At 43.6% G+C, this 21,175-nt stretch overlaps 1 protein-coding gene across 2 annotated transcripts in view; it reads right to left on the bottom strand.

Annotated features, from left to right (window-relative positions):
- Positions 1-814: 814 nt before the first annotated feature.
- lcor (ligand dependent nuclear receptor corepressor) overlaps positions 815-21,175 on the bottom strand; it is an 83,524-nt gene continuing 63,163 nt past the window's right edge. For both annotated transcript variants that reach the window (XM_030093921.1, XM_030093922.1), the window contains exons 5-7: positions 16,335-16,853; positions 9,342-9,432; positions 815-2,407 (exon numbers count right to left, since the gene is read on the bottom strand). In XM_030093921.1, coding sequence (XP_029949781.1) covers positions 1,276-2,407; positions 9,342-9,432; positions 16,335-16,853 — 1,742 coding nt within the window. In that variant the 3' untranslated portion in view covers positions 815-1,275. The remainder of the gene's footprint in view (positions 2,408-9,341; positions 9,433-16,334; positions 16,854-21,175) is intronic.

Genomic DNA, 21,175 nt, shown 5'->3' with positions numbered 1-21,175 from the left:
TTAAATAATGAACCGGATAGCAGCACAGTTTCACATTCTGATCCTAAAAGGCCGTCATCCGATCGTGATCTTCGTGAGGGGGGGGGACGACGAGTTCCCTTTGGCCACCGTTGGTAAGGTGACCTGCAGGTGGCTCTCCAAGCTTTCCAGGATCAGCAGTGAGAGAATGATGGAGGTCCATGAGGTAGCATTCTGCCTTATAAAAACAGCTGATCCATAGTCAGATCAACCCTCGACTTGTCTCTTGGCAAAAAAGAGGGTTTCAAGACCTCCCGCATCTGAATATGAATCAGCGCGTGCAGGCGATGCGCACCCCTGACCCGTTGCGAGGTTTGCGACTGGGCTTCCGAGACAGACCATAATAAGTGCATGATGCGTGGGCAACAATGCCGAGGTAACCTGGTCTGTAAGCGCCAGACCCAAAGTGTAGTGCAAAAGAAAGCAAAACAAATCAAACGAAAAAGATAGAGGAAAAGAAGTCGATTATAGAAGTCAGTAGTGTCCACGAAACTCACAAACATGCATCCCTGAATGACTTTGTGTGTCTTTTCTCGTTCAAAAAAGGACGGGTTAATCTTGCTTTCGTCCGCACAGAGATTAGCAGAATATTTTAAGGAGGAAAGAAAAGGTCTGCAGTTAAAGCATCATGGCTACCTGGCAAGAAGAGAATGGGTTTGATTCACAACCCTTGTGGGGAATATCAATGGTATGATTAAACCATACAGTTGGCTTCAAATGTAATAGACAGTTCACTTACCAATTTTCAGCTAGTACTCCATGAGAGAGGGGAGTGGTAAAGGGACTAATTTAGCAGTTTTTAGGGAATTAATTTTCAGATCTTCCCCTCATTTTTGTCCCCGCCAAAATTGAAATTGTCCAAAGCCCAAACTGCATTTATCAGCAGCAATGTTTCAGTGTATCGAGTTCAGAGAAGAGAGGGGATTGAGTTTGTTTTTCACTTTTTTGGAGGGGGTGGGGGGGCTTGGGGGCTGGGGATTATCAGCATGCTTCAGGAAATTTCTATAATGTCTTTAGCTGCATTTGTTAAGCCCCTGGATAGAAAAGCTAAACAAACGCACGGCGTCGTTCAAGTGACGCTTGTTTGAAAAACGTCCGATTGGTTGTTTCTTTCCAGTTTGTTTAAAGAATCCTCCTCATGTTAATCCCTGCATTTGTGCTCACCCAGATACTGCAAAGGAAATTGGCACAAATAAAGCCCCATCCATTTTTCAAATTACTAAAGTCATTTGACTGAGGTTTACATGTGTAAGTCGTTTAGTCGATTGGTTTGAAATTATCATCAATCTCTTCCTTTACATTGTCCTGGAGCTCAGCAGCTGCTCGCGGTGGGCCGTCGTCTCGCGGAGTCACGGTGGGTGTGTTTTCTGACTCGGTAGGAAAATCCTGGCTTCCTGCTTCCATCTTCATCATCAGCTTGAGCTTCTTCTTTGGGGGGTTCTTCAAGGTTCCCATGCGCTCCTTGACCTTGTACTCCAGGGTGCTGTGTGGGATCCCGTACATGTTCTGTGCCTTGGACACGCTCATCTTTCCACTCATCACCACTGCGATGGCCTCCTCCAGGATCTCACTGTTGTATTGGCGATAGCGGCCCCTCTTCTTCCTTGGCTGCTTGGAATTTGGGTCCCCTTCCACGTCGGAGATGGAGTATGCTGGCCCAGAACTGGAGTGGTCGAGGTCGGATCTCCAGTAGTCGGCAGCGCCGTCCAGGAGGCTTCCCAGGCTCGCTCCCCGCCGGTTCTGCTTGGGCAGGATGGCTCTCAGCTTTCGGCTCAGGGTGTTCTCCCCGTGAGCACCACCCCCAACGCCCATGGCGCCGTAGCCGTACAGGTCAGAGGCATGTGAATCCCACGACAGATCCATGCCCCGGACCTGGGGGATCTTCAGGTCGACGGGGGGCGAGTGGCCCTGATCTCTCTTGCCGTCGTTGTGGTGGTGTTGGGCCTTCGACACCTGATTGTGGTGGTGGTGATGGAGGGAACTCTTGTAGGAGAAGGCTCCGTGGTGGTTGTGGTGGTGATTCTCCAGGAATGTAGGCAGGTCTTTGAGGTCACTCAGCGCTCCACTGGCCTGCTTTAGCTTCATCAGGCTTTCAAGGTGGGCTTTGCTTCCCCAGAAAGGGGAGGAGCCCTTCTGGCCCAGCAGGGAGTGCGACTGCCCGTGATTGAGCAAGCCAGCTGACTCGAGATTGGCCAATGACAGAGCAGCGGGCTGGTTGGAAAGGCGGTGCTTCTGGCTGAGGAGCTCTTCCTTGATGCGCAGTGAGCGGGCCAGTGGGGGCTTGAAGGAGTTGGAGTAGTTCTCCCTCAGTCCGTCCTGCAAGCTTCTCTGCAGCAGCCCGTCATCCTCCTCCGCCTCTGACAGCGAGTGCTCGGCCTTGAGGGAGCGCCTGGGGTAGAAGAAAGACACACGACAGTTTCAGTGTCATTTCTAAGACAGTAAACCGAATTGTAAAACTGTTTTTTTTTTTTTTTTTTTTTTTTTTTTTTTTTAATGCAACACCATTTATGAGAGTGTAGTTCAGTGGTTTCCAATCCCGGTCCTGTGTGCTTCAGCACACCTGAATCTCCATTACCAAGCTACCAAGAAAGGCCAGCGAAGAGCCCTTCGTTGCAATCACGTGTTTTGCAGCAGGGAGAGATCTAAGACATCCAGATTATGGGCACTTCAGGACTAGACGTCAGTGCTACAACTCGTATGTAGTATGAAGACAATAAATACCAGCACGAGCTGATATTGTTCTTTATTCAGATAATTCAGTTTTAATTTAACATTGCTGAAATAATTCTCTGAGCTTTTTATTTGACCACACAGTGACAAGACTGCCGTGTAGAGTTTTTCAGAAAAACAATACCAAATATCTTTCTCCAGAAACATTTTCACTGAAATAATTTAAGGTGCTAACTTGACCTGGTAGGAGTCCAGAACCTTCGAGAGTGTTGCTACAGTTATAGAGATGTGCCACCGAACCGGTTAATAAGGCCCTGCTTGATCAACGCAGGAGCACTGAACACAGTAACGCATTTCTAATTAGAAGAAGACTTGGAACGTGAGCCATGCCCTGATTATCAAGTTTAGGAAGTATGCATGCAGCAAGCATTGAAAAAACAAAATCCCCCCCCCAAAAAAAAAGTTTATTTTTGGAATTTTCTCATTTCCAATATTTTGTGTTGCAATCTGCTTGAATAAAACAGAAAAAAAGTTTTCAATAAATTACAGATAAATGGTTTCTCTTTTCATTAACTCAATGAAAATCCACCCATCCACCCATCTATCCATCCATCCACCCATCTATCCATCCATCCATCCATCTATCCATCCATCCACCCATCTATCCATCCATCCACCCATCTATCCATCCATCCGGTATGGATCTGTTCACTACGGACACGCAGCAAGTCCCGTTCATTAAACTCTCACTCTTTTGATTAATTGATGATGAAATTAAATAAACAGGCTGCAGCAATGCGGGTGTGCACCTGCTGAGTGTTTCTTGCCCCATGTTGGGTAAATAAATCTGCGCCGAAGGGAAATCAGAAAACATACAGCATGTCGTCTGGCCAACGAGCGCTGGTCCTCAAGTGTCTTGTTTCAAATTTCTGATAAGCCTTTCTGGAATCGAAGCATACGCTTTCAGGCCAAGTGCCTCCACGAGAGCCGCTGCAGCCAGTGTGCCTACTGCTAAGTAACTATAGCAACAGTGGAAAGGCTCTTTAAAAAAAAAAAGAGCTCCCATATGGTTCATAATAACAGGAAATGGCTTGTCAAATCAGTGGATGGAACGGAGGAGAAGAAACTTGACATGCAGTCTCTCCATTGGAGGCATATCCTGTCGGGCTACAGTACGAGTGACTGTGCGGCGAGGGGAGTCCTCAGCAGGAGCTTTAAGACAGATTATCGCGGTGGGTTGCCTCCAGCTCGTTGAAAACAATACAGGGTTAACGAGGGGCTCTGGAGTCGGCGTTCTGTTCCAGTGAGCACAGAGCCATCGGGGAGGCTGCATGAGACGGAATGCTGGATCAGACCGTTCAACACAAACACGCCTTTCCAAAAGAGAAAAGGAGAGAAGAGAAGAAAAGCGCAAGCTCGACAAAGGGGCATCCCCAATGAGTCGGACTGCGAGGCTTTGGCGCCTGAGCGTTAAATCTGTGATCCCTCAGCCCGAGTTAGAGCTGTGTGTTTTAGGTATTGTCGCCTTTACATTCTCGGTAGATTTAGTCAATAACTACTCTTGGTATTTGCGGATAATCCGTCAAAACATTTAGATTTTTGCATCAAACAAAAAAGATATTATTCTTGCTGACCTCAATACATTTAGGCCAATTAGCCAACAGGAGTAAGACAAGTAACGCCGCTCAAATACTGAAAGCAGGCCCAGTCTCGGAGGAAACTGGGGTTTTGAGGTTTTTACAGTGTATTTTAAATTAAAGTCCAAGTAACCTGTGATGCAGTGGCCGGCCCTCTGTGTGCTTCAGGGATTTTCTGCCTGTGGAAGATGAATTGGTGTTAGTGGGGGGTGGAACTCCTGTCTGTGCCTCCTCCTGTAGTTAATATTACATGACCCCCATCATTAGAAGGCTCAGTGGGAGTGAGGCTCAGGGCCTGAGGGCCTTGGGGTATTTGGGGTGGAGACGGGTCTTTGGGGGCTTCAGAAAGGAGACTGAATCCACATCCTGAGGGGTTTAAGGTGCTGCTTGGAATTTGACTTCAGGCACTAGTGTGAGATTATCTCTCAGGGGTTTAAAAACTGCTTTCTGGACTGTGCACCCCAAAAAGAGACAATGAGATCAATCGGTGCCACAGCAAACAGAAAATTAAAGCCAGTGCCTGTCAGAGTGACTTCAGTTTCTACTCCGTTATGTTAGGAAAAACGGGGATATTTTATCAAATGTGGCCGACAGTGAGTAGCCACTGTTACTACAATGAAAACTGAATATCTTCTTCCCACTGCAAATGCACTTTGGGAGAATATAATCCATATTCAGTCATATTAGAACATTTGTAAGCACATTTACATTCATGCACAAAAACACAATAGTTCATGTGTGAAGTAAAGCTATAGAGGATATAAATGCACTCATTATCCTGGGACTACGATGGCCTTCAAATCAACGCGTCTGAAAATAAAATCACAATAAACTGAGGCCACAATTGACACATTTATGACAAATACAGACTCTGGTGGTTGATTTTAGCTTGTGTTACTCCCCTACCTGAACCATGGTTTGAATCCCTCCCTGCAGTCTGTCTGTCTGTCCTCCCCTTTCTCTCTTTCCATCCTCTAACCCCAACCGGAACAGAAGAGAACCTCCACCCAGAGTCTGGTTCTGCAGAGAACTGTGTTCTTGGAGGTCTGTGGAGGTTTTCATTAGTACGACGGGCTCAAACGGGGGCTAAAACAATCACAGCATAATAAATCAGGCAGATCTATTGAAGCCTCTGGGTAAAAGCTGGATCCATTACTGAAAGTCAATGACTGTTGTTGCTCTCTGGATAACATTTATCAGATTGTTTTATTCCAACAGCAGCGATGTACTTGGAGGATTTATATCCACTAGAACTTTGACAGCGGTTTTCCTCTGGGACTCTTCTGGACTGTGTCAGTTTGGAGGTGTGTGTGGGCTCTCGCTGCCTGGTGTCATCCCGGGACTGAACCTTTCCAGATCTATATCTGACCTGCAGATTAAACATATTTTCTGAGAGTGGCAGGCAGAATTATCTTTAATTGTTTTAGTTTTCTTTCACCTGCTGAGTTCGACAGCTACAGATTCAAACATGGCTTCCAGGCATGGTGGGCTCATCAATACATTGACGGGAGGCAAGCGGGGGATTGTGGATGAGGGACTCCGCCCCGGCCTCCGCCGTGGTGCGGGTGCAGGCCTCACTCTGGGGCGGGTCAGAGGGAGACAGGGGTTATAAACACCTGGACACAAACAAATATGTGCGACCTAGTCAGGGGCCGGTGATGACTGCTATCGATCACCGGGGTGAAGCCGAGAAGGCGTGGGAGGCGCGGGCGGACGACCACGATCAGATCGAAGCATGTAACCTGAAAAACCAGAGACGCGCTGGAGACCTTTGCTTCGCATCATCTCCATGTCAACACTGCAACCTAATTATAGCCGCGACTGTCTCTTCCTCGTAGAGTCTATCATATCGCTGACTGTGACTGAAGTTTCCCTGGATGAGAAGTCAAACTTCAACTCAAACTTCTCCGGAGCTGCAGCGGCCTCCCTCATGCAGTGATGTCCGGGCCCGGACGAAGAGCACGAGCGGAGAGGACACCTCCTCCGAATGCAGCGGCATGGCGCACCTCTGCGGAGCTTCACCTCCCTCCCTGTGGCGCTGGTTCACTCTCACTGTCTTTTGCTCATCGCTGCTTTATGCATGTTTTATGAAAGTGTTCAGGGATCCTCGGCTGAAGGTTTCGTACTTTCCCTGCTAACCGCAGCAGATCTGAGGCCTCGTTGGTGCTGCAGTGTTTAATGTCATTAGAAGAACTGCACTCCAGCCTCGGTTCGAGATACACTTCAAGTGAATTCTCATACCATTTCAGATTTGATCTGAACCTTTTAAACAATAATCACATAATTTACACACACTTATTTTCCTGCCTCTGTCGCATTCAGCACACTTTTGTGACGTATTCTTGAACTGAATTTCTGATAAAAACAGGCAACAAATAGCTTCAAGACCCGTGTACGTCTGTTTCAGTGACTTAGACCAGATGAGGGCTTCTCAGAGTGTGAGAAGATATTGAGTTATAATCCCCGTCCTCATCACTGAATGCCTCATTTCCCAATCTGTCTCACATTATGAAATGTTCGACTGCTCAAACACAAAGGCAATGAAAAAAAAGACTGTTTTTACAGTAGGTCCAATGGATTTTCCTGCTTTCACTATTTCAGAGCTTTTAATGGCCACGGCGTGTTTTGTAATAATTAAAGCAATTTCAGGTAGACAAGACATTTTTTTAACATTTTCTCTATTGTTTCCTTTTTTATCATCTTTTTTTATTCCCCCTCATTTCTTATTTTTCTTTTCATTTTCCATTTTTCTCCTTACTTCCTCCTTTTCTTTCCCCTTTCCCTTTATTTCTTTTTTCACTACTTGACTGAATTAAAAAAAAAAAAACAAATTCTTCTTTTACCTTCTTTCAGTTCATTCCCATTTTCCTTTTTCTGTTTTTCCTCTTTTTTACCTTTTCCCTATTTTTTTTTTTAAAAAAGGCTCAACTAGCAATTTTAATTATTTTGTTTGATTGTTTTCCTGTTTTTTTGTATATTTTTTAAAATATATTTTAGCTATTTCACTTATTTTGATCAATTCCAGCTCTTCTGGTTATTGCAGCTGTTTTATCTTATTTCATCAGTTTTGATCCTGGCGATTGGACCATTTTTTGGAAATCACTGCTGTGGAATACAAATACAAAGCAACGAAAACTAAATGCTGTGTTTTAGTGAAAGTGTCACGGAGCCGCTCCATAGGAGCTGAACAGCCCCAATGTGGCTCCAGAGCCGCAGGTTGAACATCCCTGCACCAGATGCTTTTTATTTAAAACACCATGTAGGTCTTCATATGTCGCCTGCTGCTGTTGTTACACTGAAGGCTTCTGAAGCGTTCATGATCATTATTATTATTGTCCATTACACTTGGTTGTATGAGGACCCCTCCTGTTGGGAGGGGTTAGGGTTAGGGTTTAAGGTAGGGCTAACCCTAACCTAACCCTGGTTTTATGATTATCCCTCCATTTCCCTGAACCCCCCTCAATTCCCACACTGTGAGATAAACTGTATCAGGTACGAGATGGAGACCAAGCCTGTGGAGGACTGTCTGATTGGTCAGAACCTTCTGGGGTGTTTTCAGCTTGCTAACGCCTAAAGCCAGCTCCAGAGGTTTCATTCTGGCACTGCGACTTGTCTTGACTTCTTGTCTTGGGCAAAGGGGATGAGGCCTGTCTGTAAACTAAAACAACAGCATATGTATCTGAAAACACACAGATTTATACCTGCTTATCCAACAATGTTTTCAAGTGAAAACAAACTTCCGTTGCTCGGAACCACTGAAAATACAACTTATTGCCAGGGTGGAAGTTTGGGAAGATGCACGGATTTCGTGTAAATGTGTGAAAATGTTACTTTCTGGAGAGGCTTTGGCTCTGTCCAACGGTGGAAACCATTTGTACCATTTACAGTAACTTTCCTCTCAGTCAAATGTATAATTAAGATAAAGTCTAAATAACACGTAAAGGACTGAATTTATGAGGACCAACTTGTATTTTATGTATTAAACTGAAAAGGTCTGACTGATGTTTGTATCATGTCACCATCCGTCATCCATACTGTCAATTTTATAAACTGAGAACATTGATAACACAGGGCATCCTGACCATTATTAAGTATGTTTAAATTCTCACACTGATGCAGCATTTTGAAAACCAGACAAAGCTCTTCAGCAACGCCATGCTGCGTTGGAAGGATGTGGACGGTGGAACTGCAGCGGCCTCAGCTGCTGCGGGAAAAACATGAAACGGATGGAATCTCTCAGGACAAACAGAAGATCACATCTGACACACATCAAACAGCTCACACTACGGACTCAGGGTGTTTACTCGTACTGTAGTCAAGATCACCTGACCTGAGACCGAGTCCAGACCAAGACCAGAGTATGTCAGGACCAAGACCTTCAAGGCTCGAGACCGAGTCCAGACCAAAACCTTTCACACAAAACTGCAACGCCAGTGTTTGCCATTAAAAATATGAAATATAGTGATAGATCACGCCTCTGTAAATGTTTGTGTTCATTATTGTGTCAGTTTTTTGACTTTTTAACCTCAGCTGGCTCTTCACGACTTTTACTTGAGGACTCGTCAGACCTAAAATCTTGATTTCGCAATAGTTTCCGCCAAAGACACGTCTGACACCGTTCATTGTGTGTGTGTTGGTGGAGACTCTATCCAGTCACGCCATGGGGAACGCAGGGAAACGAACATGGGAGCGAGGGCGTTTCCAGCAGTCTGTCCTTCAGTGGAAGAAGGACTTTAAGTTCAGCAGGTTTCAGCCTCGGTGTTCTTGTACGGACTGGGTTTTGGCCCACAGGCTGTCTTTGGCGCCCTGTTACGCCTCCCGCCACTCTGGCTGAGTTATCGCCCGCTTGATGTGACGATCGTTATCTCCGCCTGTGAAATCACTGTTTGCTGCAGTAAACGGAGACGGCCGGCTGCGGTTTGGCAGCTGAATGTGGACATGGCCGCCCGGGGCCTCGTTCCCACACAGCCTTCAGTGTCCTCTCGGCGCCCCCGTCCCACCGTCCCCACGTCTTACCCTTTGGCCCCGGGCGCCGAGTTGAAGCCGAGCGAGGTTTTGGGGCTGCCCGCACTCTGGTTCTTCTTGGTGGAGAGGTCCAGGACGCCATCTGAGGAAAGACACATGTCTGATTATGTTTCATACGTCTCCGATTGCACAATCAGACAACCTGAAACTAATCTATAATTTATCAGCTTTCGGTATTAGCACATCAAAACCCACCGTGTTAACAGCTTATCTAGTCCGGTAATAGTTGGTTACAATCGCAGAGCTTTCAGACATTATTTACCAGACAAGATCAGTTTCCTCTAAACGCACACACACACACGTCTATCTCTGTCTATTTTTTTCCGTCCCTCAGTCCAGTTTGACGTCTGTGATTTTCATTTGAAGCCTTCCTATACAACGTTTTGAATTGCAATCAAAATCTGATTAACCTGTGCAGAGAGGTAGTTCCCATGGCAACCATAGCATATTCCTGAACCTATGGGAAAAATCACTCAGGGGACACACAGCCGACTCTTCTATATGTTAATACATGTTAATTCCTCTGACAACTTTTACTTTCTGTCTCTGCTGAAGTTGGTATAAGAGATTTTTGCATGTAGCATGAGATAGCACATGTTCATTATCAGATTGTACACGCAAAGCTCGGACAGCCGCATGAGATATTAATCTATTTTTGTCTTATTTTCTGTAAAGCCGGGAAAGAAAAATGAAAGCATGCTTCAGAACAGGTGGGCTCTGTGACACATTACAAAATGAACTCTTGGAAATATGGTGCCATGCTGTGTGTGAAATCTCAGTTTATTTGCAAATATGTTTGAATAGCAAATGAGGTCGACACACACATGTGTGCGGATCCCCTTAACAGGAAGTCGGCGGGAAATTTAGTGGCAAAACGAGTGGATTGGTAAAATAAGTCTCTGATAATAATCATTAAATGTATGAGCTCTACACCAAACCAAACCAAAACACAAACATTGTCTCAGAATTAGCACATCAGAACTCACCCAGCCAGTCCTCTATCAAACTAAAAACTCGTCACGAATCAGTGAGAAGATAGCATTTTAGGAATTAGCAGTTAGCGTTGCCTAAGTAATGCCAAGACGTAGATGTTCCAGTCAGTTTTTAAACAAACATCTGTGAAAAAAGCAGTTTTTAAAAGACTCATTTTTTTCTATGAGATGATGCTAACTGTGCTAACCATGATGCTAACAAACGCTAAAAGCTTGTTAAGACGAAGTCAACAGATGCCCGTTCTGAGGCTTTCTGTTGTGTTTTCTGACGCCTTCACTGTCCGTTTTCAAAAGAGATCCTAAGACACATTTTTACTGTTTGGCTTTTAACGCAGTTTGAGACTCTGCTCTGGTATGAGTCTCACCATTTCATTCTATTTTACAGTTTTATTGGACTTTTATTTGTTTTTAGCTTTTCTTGTCGGTTCATGGACTACACTTATACAGCCCTTTTTAGCCTGCATTAACAGCGCTTTACACTGCATCATCACATTCACCCATTCACACACCAGTGGAGGCGGCTGCCACGCAAGGCAAGGACACTGTCTTGCCCAAGGACACTTCGACAAGCAGACTGGGGGAGACAGGAATCGAACTAACAACCTCCTGATTGTGAGACGACCGCTCTGAACCACAGCCGCTTCGATGCAACGCTGGTTCTTTTAAAGTGTTTAATAAATAAAGTTGGGTTGAGTATTGAAAAAAAAAACACATTAAATACAATATTGTTCACCTTTCATTTGAAGGTATCATTGTTTTTTGGAGTCTCATTTTCAACAAGCTTCAATCTTCTGCGCAAACTACATGACAATGTTTTCTAGAGAAAATGCAAAACTGTTGTTGTGTTTCATTGTGTTCTGGGGTTCCGTTCATGTGACACTCAGAGCTGATGAAAAAGCAACTTTTTAAGACCAGCTGTTAATGTTTGTAGAATAGTGTTCCCTGCATGCATCTGTGTGTTTTCAAGAGAAGGCCAAACAACAGAGCTAACCAGAAAATGCAGCATTTTCAAAAACAAAGTCATTTTACTTGAAACGTCATGGGAATGGGGCCTAAAGACCAAGTTAGCAAACAATTGCCAAATAAAAGAGACCCACTACCAGTCAAAAGGTTGTAAATAAAGGAAAAAAATGAACAACATGTCTAAACCTTTCTCTTTTCACGTCTGTACTTTCGATTTCAGATGATGAAGGGGAGACGAGTTCCAGTGGTTTAAGCTTTACGATCTCAAAAGAAAAACGGAGAAAAACCATGTGATGTTTTTTCCCCTTTGCAGCACAGCAAATTATCTTTATGCATTGTGCTTGTATTTGTGCCATACTGACAGATTTGTGTCGATACACAGTCCATCTTACATGTATTAGCAATCTGCAGAATCACACAGGGTTAATGGGAAAGGCTGTGCTTTAAAATAAACTTCTTTAAATCCCTATCGGTTCACTTTCTAAAAACCGTAAATACAGCACTGACAAACACGCAGAATCCACGTTGATGATCGGTCCATATAATCCCTAAAGTGCAGCTGACCCTTTGACCCTCCTAACCCACAAAACAATCCATCGACACTGGGCGGCCTCGCTAATCTTCCAGAGCTTTTTGTGGTTTAATCGGACAAAAAAGAAAAAAAAAAAAAGAAAAAAAAACATTAGGTGATATTAAATAAGAGGAAACACAGTCATTATGTGGAACAGTGGGAAATAATTAATCTGGAAATGTAAACGCCCATAAGTACACATTCGTGATGAGTTTGAAAATAGGACAGAAAGGTCGTGTTTGTGTGTCTCCAAAATTAATCTCCTACAAAACACATTCAAGTCACACAGTAATACCCAGAGATAGCAATCACGATCAATTCCATATAACAAATCACACTAATGAGGCGATTCTTCAGTTAATGAACATTTTAATTATCAGCTTCGTCTATATTAGCGTGCTTTGTTGCCACTAAACACACTGCTGGACGTAGCCAGAGCTGCAGATTGCTCTGTGTTAAAGATTCATCGACAAATAAAGGTTTTTTTCATCACTGTGTATATTTATGCAGCAACGTGCCCTCAATTCTAAACTGATCATGAACTGCAACTCACACCGACACCATGTGACCGAGCTCCCAACGTACCGTGACCCAAACACACACGGATCAGACGAGGCGGTGTGCTGTGTGTTTGTCTCAGTGATTGGTTTAATACAATGCTGTGTTGGAACTAATTGATAGAACATGAGCTGGATGACTGAGGGTCTGCACAGACAAAACAATCGGGAGTGATTGCTTGTTATTACTGCAATAGAGAGAAAAAAAAACATATTAAGATCCTCTCAAGAGTCTCGCGATGCAAGGCTTTCTTCCTTTTTCAAACATCCTCATAACACGATGCATGCAGCACCAGAGCCATCGCAGTGAGACAGATTTGCTTTTAGATTCCAGTTTACTCATAAATAAAGGACAATTTGGTTAAAGACTCTTCCACTAAAGGACGCTGGCGGCTGCTGTGGCCTTTGCTGAAAGGCAGCTGGAAGCCTTCAGTCATGTGACCATGGTGTTCGTCTGGGGCTGTGACCAGTGGAGCTGTCCAGGGTAAACCTGGCTATATGGCCTATAACCACTTTGTTTTCAGTCAGAACTGCATAAATCCACTGTCAGCATTGATAACTGATTAAATTATACAGAAAATATGCGACAATGATGGAATGCTTCTAAATCAAAAATGGGAGTTTCTCAAATGCTTTAAAAGAAGGTAAAACCTGAGAGTATACCCTCTTCTCAAGAAACCTTTACCTCACTCAATATCATCTTCCACTGTATAATATGCTGATTATTACAAATATATATATAATATGTTGCATAAATTCTGATCCAAACATTCAGAAGTGAATCCCTTTCTTTCCCCTCAAAACAAATAAGTCAAGGTTTCTTCAAGGGCTGCAAAATACAATAGAAGTATATTTACAATATCAACACAGAAGCTTTCCATATTGCTAGAACAGATGCTAAAGCACAAGAAAACATCATCTCTGTGTTTGTGATGATTACAAATCATACAAGTATTATCACAATCCTCAACACTGTACTAGCATATAGCATGTTTACCTGGCACCCGAGTTTCTTCACATGAGCTTTTTTAAACAGGTTTGCATGAAGTCCATAAACTGAGAGTCTGAAATCGAAGACTGACCAGGATAACGTATAAAGAAAAACTCATGGAGGAATCCAGTCTGGACCGATTCGCACATTGAGGCAGTAGTCAAATCGAGGCTCGCAAGTTTGAATCCCACAGCTGATAAGTCAACACTGTGGGCCCCTGAGCAAGGCCTTTGACCCCCAAATCATTTCTCCACAGCACCTTGACGTGTCTCAATACCATATCCTAGAAGAAGGATGGGTCAATGCAGAGAAACGAGTGAAGTGTGATGAGTTCAGGTGAAAAGTACTGAAGGAGCAGCGTACAACTCCCCACTGAGCCACAGCTGGCTCAATAGAACTGCAACTGTGGCTTCTCCTCATGTTTTGTTGTTTGGGTTCTTCTGTTAAATGTCTTTGGACCTTAAGTCAAAGCTTTGAGGATAATGGGAGCCTGAGTTCTGTCACTGGTGTTTCAGGTCCGTGAGCGAGTGAGCGAGACAGAGGGAGATAATGCCTGAGGACGAGCGGAAACGCCCCGGCCTTTTTTTGTCAAAATTAAGGAGGCTTATGGTAAGCAGATTCCAAAAAGCTGGTATTAGAGGGGTTGAGCGGTCACGCTCTGGATGTGGGTCGAACTCCCAGCTCCATGTGCGGAACCTGCAGCCGCCGCTCGCTGATCAAAAAGTCGACCTCCCGCTGGTTTGGTTTGATTAAACGGAGATTGTGCGCCGGGTTACATTTCAGAGCTCGACACAGAGCCGCTCAGAGATGATGGCTTTTCTGTGATGTGTTCAGGAACAGGAGGAGGAGTGTTAAATTTCAGGCTGTGTGGAGGAAATGAAATAATACGTGCAGCTATCTTCTTGTTTATATCCAATCAGAGAGAAAACAAATGAGTTTCATCATCTGATGTGAAGCTGTTTGCTGTTAAAAGGAGAAATTATTCAATCACGACACGAAAAAACTAATTTGGTTCCCTGTTACCTGTTTAAGAATAGAATCCGAATGCATCTCCTGACACAAGAAAACAAATGCTGCTTTTTCTAACCCTTTCAAACGAGCTTATTTAAAGAATGATCCACCTTCATGTTTGGGTTTGAAGGCATTTCAATGGGGTGAGTGAGGTCGGTAATTACCCAGGGTCCCGAGCTCAAAAGGGGCTCCCAGAGAGGGTCGATATCAGGAACAATATGTCAGGGTTCCCCCTAATGAGGCCCCCTGCTTGATGCTACTGCAACAATGAATTATATATACGGAGATTTAATATGCCAATCAAAACACATCTTCAAATGACGAGTTTAGAATATCTATACAAAAATTCTCTTTTTACAATTGTGTCTAATTTGATCCCATATTTTAAAAAAAAAACTATGTATGTATGTATATATATATATATACCGTGATATATATATATATATATATATATATATATATACATATATATATATATGTATATATAGTATGGGATGAATAGTGTTAATTGTTTTGATCAGGCTTTTTAATTAAAAACCTTCTGATAATTATTTCATACGCTAACGATGTTATTCTCTTAGGACGTCAATGAGAAAGGTGATGATGGAGTTAGAATTAGTATAATCTTTGGAACTTTGTGGTTTAGTTTGTGAAGTGATTTGAAAATGTGAAAAGAGATTTGATGAAATACTATTTAGTACAGCGATCGAAACAGGTGGTGTGGCCAGTCGCATTTGGCGAGTGAACGTCATTACATGCCCATATAGGCGCCAAAAACGTTTAACCTTGGCTACCGCCATGCGCCATCCTGGCAGCAGTGCGCGACACACTGGCGAAGAGCGAGACGCATTTGGTGCTCCGTACGCCACAGGCTCGACGCCCCATAGCTGTCCAAAATCAAGTGAACTCTCCCAAACTGGCAACTTGTGCCGCGCTCTCTGAATATGGGGGAGGGGGGAGGGAAGAACGTTATGGGGCAGTGTTACTTATTAAATTCAGTGTAATCACTCTGAAAGAGCCAAACTGCTATCACATGATTCACCATGATTCACCTGCTTCTGCTCAGGGATCAGTGAGCAGCAGGCAGGGGTCACTAGGTTTCTGGGGGGATGAGGGGCCTCAGCCCCCAGGAGATGCTCAGGATCTGAGCACAAAACTTCACAAACAACTAACAAAGACTGAGAAATTACTCATTGTTATTTGAATTTGCCTTTTAAAACGGTATAACAACAAACAAAGGTTTGAACAGGAACAGTATTACGGCAGTAGTTCTGAAACTGGGGTCCCCGGACCCCCTGGAGTCCGTGAACCATAGCTTGGGGGTCCTTAAAAGAATTTCTAATAACTCAGTTTTAGACAGGGGTTCTCCATGAACAGCGTTGGCGAAGACTTGTTTGACTACTCTTGTTTATACATACTGAGAAATATAAGAAGTAGCTGTACCATATTTTAAAGTATGGAGTAGCCACAAAGATGCTTCGAAAGTCATGATAATGGTTAAATAATCTAATTGTAGCATGTTGAAGTGTTACCAAATCGAATGGTGAGGTGCCAGACGGCACAGCACCATTTGACACGAAAACACCGGTTAACTGGAACATGTAAGAAGCGAATAAAACCCCCAAAAAAATGCATGAAAAAGGAATTAAAATGGTTGAAATGGAGCATTATGATTTTGGTTACCAAAGTATAATTTTTGTTACAAAATAAATCTGAATTCTCCTGATTTAGTAGAGTGTTGACCGCTGTGGTAACTGATTTGGTTTGTGCTGAAGTTGTTTGGAACATAAAGAAATAAATGTGGGAACATAAAGAAATAAATGTGAAGTGTGACGGGGTGAATGCGGTGCAGCGTGGCGTCAGAGCCACGTGTCGGGCTAGCTGAACGGCTGCTCTCACCTTGCTGGCACGGCTCTGGATCGGCCTGGCTCTTCTTCACCGTCAGGTCCAGCGGGCCGTCCTGGTCGGCCATGAGAAGCTTGCTGAGGACGGGGTTCTGTGCAGAGGCAGCGGCAGTGCCTCCTCCTCCTCCCGCGGCTCCTCCGCCTCCGCCGTTACTGGCTCCGGTGCCGTTGCTGCTCGGGGTGCAGGCGGGTGCTGAGGCGGTGGCAGCAGCGGCGATGGCGATGGCGGAGGAGGAGGAGGTGGGGCTGTAGCACGGCCCCGGGGTCGGGGACGGAGAGGAGGAGGCAGACGATTGAGGGGAGCTGGGCGCCGGCAGGGGCCCGGGCGAGGAGCTGGGGGCCGGGGCCAGAGACACCGCTCTCGGCAGGCTTTGGTCCTTCATGGTGCCGTTGGGCAGGGGCGGGTCGTCCTGAGTAGTTTTTGAGGTATATTCGGCAGCGAACTGGCGGATCATTCGCTGCATAATCTCACGAGCCACTAGAGGAATGTGAGGGTCTGAGAAACTTGGGAGGTCTGAAAAACAACCAGAGACGAGGGAAACATGTTAGCATCGCGTCCTCCAGGAACTGCGCAGTTGTTGGCACAGTCAGCAGCTTATTTATCCCATTTCATCCTGAAAACATAATCCCGGCGCCATGCTGAAATAATCCAAAAATCGCTCAGAAGCAGAGCATAATCCTGCCTATTGACCATGTCCAAAGCACCATGATACCCACACACACAGCAGATTATTGCCAGCTATTCTTCACCCTTCATTTTCAGGGGGTTCTTCCAGGATTCTCTCTTTCCATGCACACGTCTCTGACTCTGTCTACCTCTGATTTATGTCTGCAGCAGTTTGCTCACCTGGTCAGAGAACAACATGCTGTAAACACTGAGAAAGGCTGAAGCATGGCATTCATATGGACAGACAATCCAGCTGGGTTGATACAGCGGGTGACTGGCAAAACCACAACTGGGACCAGGACCAGGAGAATCTGGACTGGGACCAGGACCAGGAGAATCTGGACCAGGACCAGGAGAATCTGGACTGGGACCAGGACCACTACTTCTTGTTCTGTTTTTGCCGACTTGAAATTTTTTATTTTTTGTCATTATTGTTTAAAACCTCAAAATGTATCTCTGCAGTTTTATACATTTTATTTCACCAAGAAAACACATTTTCACAGGACTGAGAAGCTTTTGAAGAAAAGAGAATGGATTCTGAATGTTGAACAGTTTCAGCTGTGTGAGAGCAGACAACAGTGAGAGAAGCAAGACGTCTGACAGTTGTACTTATAATACATGCAAATGTGTGGGATTAAAATACAAATATTACTCGTGATTTATGATCATTTCAGGATGAATACCCTGAAAACTGCAGATTTCAGAAATTAAAGATTTAGATCAGGCATATCAAACTTCAGGCTCAAACCAGCCGCAAGAGGCTAAATTCTGAAGAGTAGCAGACACAACATCTGAGACACCAGCCAGGCTAGCACTGACTCAAAAGTCATGCTGCAGCCGCTATGAGAGAACTTTCACTGTATTTTACCTTAAGTTTTGATAAAATTAGCTTTTGTTGAGATTGTTGTTATTTTCCATTGTAGATGTTTGGTTTTGTGAAAATATCGACATTCACATCACTCGTATCTACATCGTACATTAGTTTTATTGGGATTTTTAATAGTTGGTCATGTGCGCTAACACTCTGAACGTGGCGTGACTTGACTTCCTGCTTCACCTGCAAGAAATCCCACAGGGGGAATTATATTACTGCCACCTACTGGCCAGAGGAATGAATGGTCATGTTTATGAATTAATTATGTTAATTTGTCAGGTAGCTGATGCGGTGCCTGCGAGCCTGATTTAACAACAGAGGTCAGGAACAAACATTTTTAAACCTACACGGTGAAGTTTCAAATTAATTAGCATCATTTCTATGGGTTTTATATATATATATATATATGTATATATATGTATATATATATATATATATATATATATATATACATATATATATATATATATATATATATATATATATATATATATATATATATATATATATATATATTTGATGGAGATCCCCACAGTTAGGTCAATATCATCAAAACTGAAATCTACTGCTTTGTTTACAGTGTTATAATATATTTTGGATTTTTCATTTATACAGCAAACCAATCCAGTTTGTGACAATACACAGTCTCTCCACATATCTGGTTTATTTTGATGGTTAAACTGGAATTTTTCAGTCCTAATCCACGACGTACAGTTGAAAACACACGGGTGTTGACTCTGGGAGCCTCATCTCCTGGTACTTGTTGCATTTTGAATGCTTGGTGTAGAATTCAAAATGCAACAAGTACCAGGAGATGAGGCTCCCAGAGTCAAAAGCAGCGTGTGTTCCTCCCTGCTGTGACCAAACAAACCCACAACAAACACGGGCCATTGATCCGATGGCTTTATGCTCACTTTGTAACGCGGACAACACGATTACACCCGTTTGTTAATAATGCATTAATCTGGCATTGCCCCAGATAAGTCCGCTCTACTTATCTCCCCCAGAACTGGTTCCTATATTATTTGGATACTTTCATGCGTGTCATAGGGTCCGATCCTAAATCCCTCAAACAATACATTAGCCCAAAACTGTAATCCCGAAGCTGTGCTGAAGTAATCCCAAAATCACATGCACTGTGTGCACAGTATGTACAGTTAATCCGGGTTACTGAACAACGTGCAGCAGGTAGCTGCTGACGTTTCTCAGCCACGATTGTTTAAATTACAGCGTTTCTTGGGGATAAAGGCGCCAGTTTCCGTGCATCCTGATACAACGCTGACAGATCCACGTTCAGCTTCCATATGAAGTCAAATCACTTGCAAAACTGACTATTTTCTTTATCCCAGTTAATCAGAAAACGGACACCTTCTCATTCAGCATGTCTGGAAAACTCTTCCCATCAAAACGGTTGTTTCTAATAAAACTTTAACCCAGCGTGTTCATCTTCACATTATGAGCCCTCAGTTGCGATCGTTTCATTAATCCATGCAAAAATAGATCCTGTTATTAAAGCGATTTCACATTATTAAAACTGCTATCACGACGGCGGCTGGAAAGGTCAGACAATAATAAAGAATAAAGAATGAAACGGAGCCAAAAAAGAAGGAAAGTAAAGAAAGTGTCAAAGACTGATGTCTTTATAAACTCATCTGAACACAATCTGCAAGATAAATACAACTTTAATCAGACAGTTTTAAGAATATTAAGGTTTAAGAGTTCAGAAATTTCTACACAACTGCTAAAGAATCAAGGTCATTTGTGAGTGAATCATGTTAATTATTAGGGCCCAGAAGTCCTAGTTTTAGCTGAAAAAAGAGCATCTAATTTAAACCAAGTACATTTTTAACTGGATCAGGTACATTTTTTAACTAAATTAATAACATCTAAATTGAATCAAGTGCATTTCCGCTTGAATCAGCTTTATTTTTTTAACTGGCTCAGATGTGTCTTGGCTTTAGTAGACTTGCGATAGGTCGGGCTTACTTCCACTTCTTGTACTGATGCGTTTCCTGATCCTCTGTTGTCACTACTGGAGTTCAGAGCAGCCGCTAAGCAGCCACGACGAAGGAAACCTCGACGCTCTGAAAACCAACCAATCAGGCTCCTTCGCTGAACATGTGCCACACATTGACAGATTCATTTTAACAGCTGCTGCCTGCTACCTTGGGAAATCTCCTGAAGGGAAGCCCTGGCGTGCAGCGACTGCGCGGAAACGGTGTAAGCCAACAGGTTTGTGACAAGTTCCACCAGAGGTCTCGCTTCTCTGCAACAAAGCTGAGCGATCTGGCAGCTGTGTGTTTTCGTCTGCCCTCTTTCGGAAGGGGAGAAAGGAATTTCCTTCTGTAGTTCATAAAATCAGTCATGCAATCGTGGAGAGGAAGCTTGCCGAGGCACGTTGTGTTTTCTAAGGCTGCGTGACATCGAGTCATTGAACACGACTGGAGGTGAAAGACGATAACGATTCCCTTCAAACAGCAGAAGCAGTGGAGCAGAACTCACTGCAAACGTCTCTGTGCCTGCTAACAAAGCACACATTTTGCTTTGGGTTCACTTGATTTCTAAAATTCTAATGCTGAGTGTTCACTTTATTGCTGACAGAGCGTTTCTATGGGAAACCATTTACTACATTTTCAGTGACATTCATACAATCCCACATCAGAAGCAAACACATATGGCCGGGACTCTTCTTTTAAAATGTCAATGTTAAAAGTTTTACTGTGTCTTTTTACTTCATACTTGTAGCATGTTGAGATTTCTTTAAATGACAAGCGCTTTATAAATGTAATATTTGAATCACTCTCTAAACAGGACGTCATATCGTCTCATTCTAATCACCACACGGTGCCAACGTGCTGCTAAATGAAGCCCCGGCAGCCAGCGTCCCTTCTGACCGGTGAAACACTGCAGCTTCACCAAACTCCCGACTCTGACATCAGTTCATCCTCGAGTCCCAAGTGGAAGCTGGGGTGTCAAACATCAGGCCCGTGTGCCAAAAAACATGCAGAATGCTGAAGATACAGGAGTTTTTTTCTCAGGATTTTGATCCAGAACATTTCATTAAAACTGGTTTCACCTTGAAACTAGATATTTTTGGAACCAACCGTTTGGCTACAACTAAAGAAAACTTTCCAGTTTGAATTTAAAGGTCATTCTAGAACTACTTTAAACAACATGAAGTCATTATATTTAACTACATTTCATCAGTAAGTCTCTCAGGTGTTTGGAATTCCAGCCCAGTGTCTGCTCTGCTGTTGTATGAACAGTTTAAAGACGATAAAGCTGGATTTGATTG

Source organism: Salarias fasciatus, chromosome 6 (assembly GCF_902148845.1).
Source record: "Salarias fasciatus chromosome 6, fSalaFa1.1, whole genome shotgun sequence".
NCBI classification, from domain to species: domain Eukaryota; kingdom Metazoa; phylum Chordata; class Actinopteri; order Blenniiformes; family Blenniidae; genus Salarias; species Salarias fasciatus.
The sequence above is the reverse complement of the archived record's forward strand: the minus strand, read 5'-3'. Positions and strand labels throughout refer to the sequence as shown.